Source organism: Nelumbo nucifera, chromosome 1 (assembly GCF_055504915.1).
Source record: "Nelumbo nucifera cultivar China Antique chromosome 1, China Antique-T2T, whole genome shotgun sequence".
Classification (NCBI taxonomy): domain Eukaryota; kingdom Viridiplantae; phylum Streptophyta; class Magnoliopsida; order Proteales; family Nelumbonaceae; genus Nelumbo; species Nelumbo nucifera.
Genome location: NC_142649.1, coordinates 58,605,962 through 58,611,642, shown reverse-complemented (window position 1 = coordinate 58,611,642; position 5,681 = coordinate 58,605,962). Strand labels below are relative to the sequence as shown.

At 39.9% G+C, this 5,681-nt stretch overlaps 1 protein-coding gene and 1 pseudogene across 1 annotated transcript; one reads left to right on the top strand and one right to left on the bottom strand.

Annotated features, from left to right (window-relative positions):
- Window positions 1-1,857: 1,857 nt before the first annotated feature.
- LOC104585845 (18.2 kDa class I heat shock protein-like) lies at window positions 1,858-2,698 on the bottom strand. Its single transcript, XM_010242852.3, has one exon. It carries the CDS (start codon window positions 2,571-2,573, stop codon window positions 2,091-2,093), a length of 483 nt encoding a protein of 160 aa, XP_010241154.1. The 5' UTR covers window positions 2,574-2,698; the 3' UTR covers window positions 1,858-2,090.
- Window positions 2,699-5,397: 2,699 nt separating this feature from the next.
- Window positions 5,398-5,476, top strand: LOC148803317 (small nucleolar RNA snoR14; annotated as a pseudogene).
- The last annotated feature ends 205 nt before the right edge of the window (window positions 5,477-5,681 follow it).

The following is a 5,681-nucleotide window of genomic DNA, read 5'->3' as shown; positions in this document are numbered from 1 at the left end:
GCTATTTGTCGAGCTATCTACCGAGCTATGCGACCAACGAATCTGCCGAGTAATGGATGCCAAACTCTTGCAACTAACACTAAGGATGGAAAGGGGGGACCCCTTCTCCCTTTTATAGCCATTAGGGGCACAAACCGAGGAGAGATCAACAATACAGATGAAGCACCCCTCGGAAGCCTCGAAAACCAATAACGTGCAAAAGGAAGCCTCGAAAACCGAAGTGGCACCCTCAAAAGGCAATGGTTGTGCCTATTAATTGCGTAAGTTCAGCTACCGCACTGATCCAACCTTCGACGTAGAGACTCGCCATACTGGTCCAGCCTTCAACACAAATCCTCGGCTGGCTGCGCAATGGCCTAGTCGAGCATTCCCCCTCATTGGCAGCAGAACTGGGGGAATGGTTCAGGAACCAAAATTTTGGTTCTTATTTAAGTTCTACAGTTGATGATTAGAGGACTCCTTGACAACAACCAACACGGCACGAATGATACGCATGCTCGAAATTTCCTCAATCGGGCAATGAACCTAGGAGACTTCATTTCTCGACTTTTGAACTGAAGTAGTGGTGATCGGATCATAGCTAAGCTAGCCCTACAAGATATGCGGTCGCCCAACTATCGCCTTGCCACGTCATCCTAGCTCGATCGAGCTACGCTATTGTGGTGGCCCCCCATTTTTTCCTTTCAGCCACATCAACTACGCATCACGTGGATGAAGAAGAATAGGGAAAACGACTCCATCAGGGAATAGAACTATCCCGAATACCTCGGCGATAGACCTCATCCCGATAACCCCGGAGGCCCAATCCGATTAGGATACGGATCTTTGGCTATAAAAAGTACTCCATGCTTATTCCAAGACCCATATAGCCACTTAGCCCGGACCAGTGACATTAGCTAAGTCTACAAATTTATGAATGGGAAGGGGGTTATGGTGAAGCAACTAGTCTCCATTGTCAAATATCCATTTTATGAAAGAAACATAGTCAGATAAGCAGTGACACTGTTTGGTGGTTCTTTGCAGAGAAGAGAGATTTGCTGGTTTGTATCATTCAAGATCAGTTGTCGTCCGTCTGCCATAGGGGAAGTTTGAGTGAAGGATGAAGTAACAACCACAGTGAATAAAGCAGCCTTCTCAGATTTATTAGATTTAGACTGTGATCGCTGATTTCAACCAGGTGGATAACTTGTGAGTTTGAAACATTTCTTCTTGGTGTGACCATGGTGCTTACTATGATCACAGAATGGACATTGGATCGAGAAGAAACATTGAGAGAGAGATATGGCTTCAAGACTGAGTGGAACTCTTAGAGAAATAGAAATCCCAAACGCTCTTCTTGGACAATTAGTGCATAAATCAAGGCTGGGAAGAGGATTTGATCCAAGAATGTTAGAACGAATCATATTGAACGGGTTTCCTAGTCCCATGAAAAGCTGAAGAATCTTTTCTCTCTCCTTCAGTTGAGAAGTATTTCATAACCCCTCCACAGTGATTGAGGCGAGCTCATTCCAAAGAGCTTTTCAGTCGTGTAAAATAAGCTGCCACCGATCACATTTCAACTGATATATGCATGGAATATCACATTGTCTGAATCTTTCTGCAAATCCAAATCTCAGAGGTGGATTCAATGAAAGCAACTCTATGATGGAATTCCTTTTCTAACTAATTGGAGATCCACACAACAACTACCATTGGATTACATTTGATCCAATCTTCTAGTGAAGAACTCGGTGGTTTTGATACAAACAACCTTGCCCCAGCTAAGAGCTGATCAAGCAAATTCCAGAGGAAGAGTTCATGTCCTGTTTAAATCTGTAGCAGCACAAACTCCTACAGTGCTGGCACATTAATAGTTGGTTGAAGCAAATGATCTTAACTGAACTTTATTCCCAAAAACAGAGAGAATGAGAGTACAAGGCAAATGTACATCTACCACACTTTGCTTGGATATATCAGAGATGATGTAACGATATTAACAGCCACAGTTACACAGAAACTCTTATTATTATCAAAGCAAACAACAAACACTTCACACGCATGCATTCTTATTTTGATTCTAGCTTCATCTCATCTTTCGCTTTTAGATGGCTTTACCCAGAAATTTCGATGCTCTTAACCTCAGGTTTCTTCTCCTCCTGCTTGGGGATAGTGACAGTAAGCACACCATCCTCCATGGAGGCCTTCACCTGATCCATCTTAGCATTCTCAGGCAGTCTAAACCTCCTCAGGAACCTGCCGCTGCTCCTCTCCACCCTGTGCCACTTGTCGTTCTTCTCTTCCTGCTCTCTGCTCCTCTCCCCACTTATCTGTAGCACCCTTCCCTCCTCCACTTCCACCTTCAACTCCTCCTTCCTCACCCCAGGAAGGTCTGCTTTGAAGACGTGGGCTTCCGGAGTTTCCTTCCAATCAATTCGGGTGTTCGCCAAAGCAGAAGTGTCTCGCGTCGAACCGGGCGCAGAGGCCACACTAGTGGTGTTGAACGGGAACCCATCGAAGGGGTCCCAGATGTCCAGAGAGAAGGGATCGAAGATGTTGCTTCGCCGGCCACCGAAGATGCTCGGGATGATCGACATCTTAATTGGGTCTCTGGAGGGTACTCAATCAATCACAAATTGGGAACTTTGGCTGCTGAAAGACGCTTAGCAAACGACTGTTCTGTATCTATCTATCTGATGATGCAAAGAACCAAGGCGGGAGACTGGTTATTTATAGAGATGGGGAAATGGAAAAGAGGATTCTAGATTTCTAGGACTTCGTTCCACCGACATTCTTTTGAAAGGAAAGCACAGCTGCCGCGACGATGGAGGCAGTGGAAGACGGTAGAAGATTTGAGATTGTTTTAGATTTTTCCGGGAACAAATTCAACTGAACTGATTTCTCTCTCGGGAAATCGCTAGAATCCTCTCTTACTGTGCTGTGAGATCTTCCTCACGTTAGATTGGAATCTTCCTTTTAAATGTCCGGCTCTGTCGTTTATCCTATATGGACGTGTAGAAGGCGGATATGGGTCGTGTCACGTTGTGTAAGAGTTTGAGAAACAACCATCGAGCCCACTAGAGGTGCAAGACGGACTGGGTTAATTCGGGTTGACGTCAACCCTAACCCAACCCTAAAACTTATGGCTGAGTTTGGTCGGTTTTGAAGACCTAAGTACTTATTCTCTAGCTACGGGTGTAAATGAACCAGACTATGATTTGATCCAATCCAAATACGATTTTCTTTTTGTCAAATTCGATTAACCCCTATCCGATATATATAAGTATGTTTATATTATATTATATATAAATATATTTTTATTACTTTTTTGTAATTTTTTAAAAGACATGTATATATTAATAAATATGATAAGAATATTTGAGAAGTATTTGTATTTTCTGTTTTCTTTATATAAATTGTTATGTTTTTTTATTTTAACAATTTATTAAAATTTTCAGAAACTAACTCAGATCGGATAAGATTCAGATATCCGATAACCTTAACGGATTTGGATTCAAATTGACATGTTTGAGATCAGATCAAACCTGATCTAGGATAGGTGTTATTGGATCAGGTTTGAATATACTTTGGTTCAAATTCAATCTGACCATTTGCATCCTATTATTTCCTAGACTTTAAAGTTCATGTTATTCAATATTAGCATGATTATGCTTAGAAAACATAGTTATCATATTTTAGAAAAAAAAATGCCATTAAACTTAAATTTTTGACATGCAATACACATGCATATATGTATAAGTAGATAAATACAAATATAATAGATACATATATAAATATTTACGAGGACAAAAATACATAGTGAATATATATATAACATTTATTAGGGGTGAGCAAATGGGTAGTTTTAGCCGAAACTAACCTCAAATTAATCTTGAAATGACCCTATTCAATTTGTTACTTGGTAGGGTTGATTTAAAATTCTTGGAATTGCCTCCACCTAGGCCAATTCTAGGGTCTAGAGGTTTACCCTACACAAACCAACCTGAAGAATTGACTTTGGTGGAAGGGGACTCGGTTCATGACGTTGGTGCAATTGATTTTGGAACTGAATTTGCCTTGAAATAAATTTCAAAATACTTTGAGGATGTAAAGATTTGAATGCAAGCACTTATGCAGTTATAAAGACCATTGTATCACTTGACCATTAAGTCACTTAAGTGATGACATCATTTTTCTTCAATTCAATATTTAACAAATATGTATAATAAGTAATGTAAAAGGTAATATTTACAAAACTTAAAGGTAATATTTATTATTATTATTATTAAAATCAAGTTTTTAAAGAACATTTTTCCGTTTTTTTGGGAGGGGGACGGATGTAATGAACAAATAGGTTATGCAGTAGACCTCAGTATAAGGTAGATTCCAATTCCAAAAATGAAGTTAAAGGTAGATCTGAACTGAACCAACCCATGCTCACCGCTAATATTTGTACATGCAAATGAAGTTAAGTTGGATTTGTTCTGGGTTAGGTTGGTCATGACCTCAACCCTAACCCAACTTAAAGTTAATCATTCATAATTTTCAACCCTAACCCAAACTTCATCCTAATCCAACCCAACAAATCCTTACCTGGTCCAAGCTGCAGCCCTAAGTTCACACATCCCATTGAATCCTTATCCTAACCCAACAAATTATTTAGAGCACGTTCTTACATGATCATTACCTTAATGGTATCTATATATTGTAGTAAAATCTCAAAAATAAAAATAAGGGTAAATTACAAAGACCTCCCTATACTATGGGGTCTGTGACAAAGACCCACTTGTATTTTGTTTTGCGAAAAAGACCCCCTGTACTATGACCGTGAGACAAAGATCCCCTTCCATTAGCCTTCCGTCGAAATTTGGCATTACAATATTTTTTTATCCCCATACTACTACCTTTGGGAGAAAAACACTGTTCATCTTCTCAGACCTCACGATACACGAACAGCAGCGACACAAACTTCAGAAGTCTTTCCTCTCTTTCCCTCTCTCTCTTCTTCCCCTTCCCATTTTTCTCTGATGCAGAGGCTGAGTTCCGTTTCAGAACAAACCAAGGTGATTTTTGAGCTTGTTTCATCTCCAAGCACGACCCGGATAGCCATTCCTTCATTGCAGAAGTTGGCACCATTCGGGAGATGGGTAATCTTCTTAACATACATAGTAGAAGCTGGCGCCATCATGACCGAAGATAGTGGAGAGCCTTCACAGTAGAAGCTGGCACCATTCGGCAATTGCTTCAGCCAATTGCAAAAGTTGATTGAAGGTTAGAGTGAGGGAGAACGTTTTGGTAAAAGTTTCCAAATAAAAGAAAAAACCATTCGGCAGGAAAACACAATGGCTAATCTAACCTTCATAATAAACTTTGGCAATTGCTTCAGTCAAATAAGCCTTCTCCGCAGAAGGTTACCTTCCAACTATGAAATTCATGGTCTGTCAATCCACTGAAATTATTAGTGTGATGTTAATCATGAATCCCAACAAGTTTTGATCGTTTTCTCCGCAACAACTAACACCTTGAATTCATTTCCAACACGCCATTGGAGGTTTTGTTTCTTTTTCCTTTTAATTTATTTATTTGGGGTTTGATTTTCTTTGATTTGTAGTTTTTCCTTTTTTTTAGTATTTTGGATGGTGAGGGAGGGGAAAAGAAGAGAAAAAAGGGAAAATAATAGGTTAAATAGGTTTTAAGAGAAAAAG

Coding starts and splice junctions, on each gene's coding strand:
- LOC104585845 (XM_010242852.3), bottom strand. CDS start 2,573: ATGTCGATCATCCCGAGCATCTTCGGTGGCCGGCGAAGCAACATCTTC.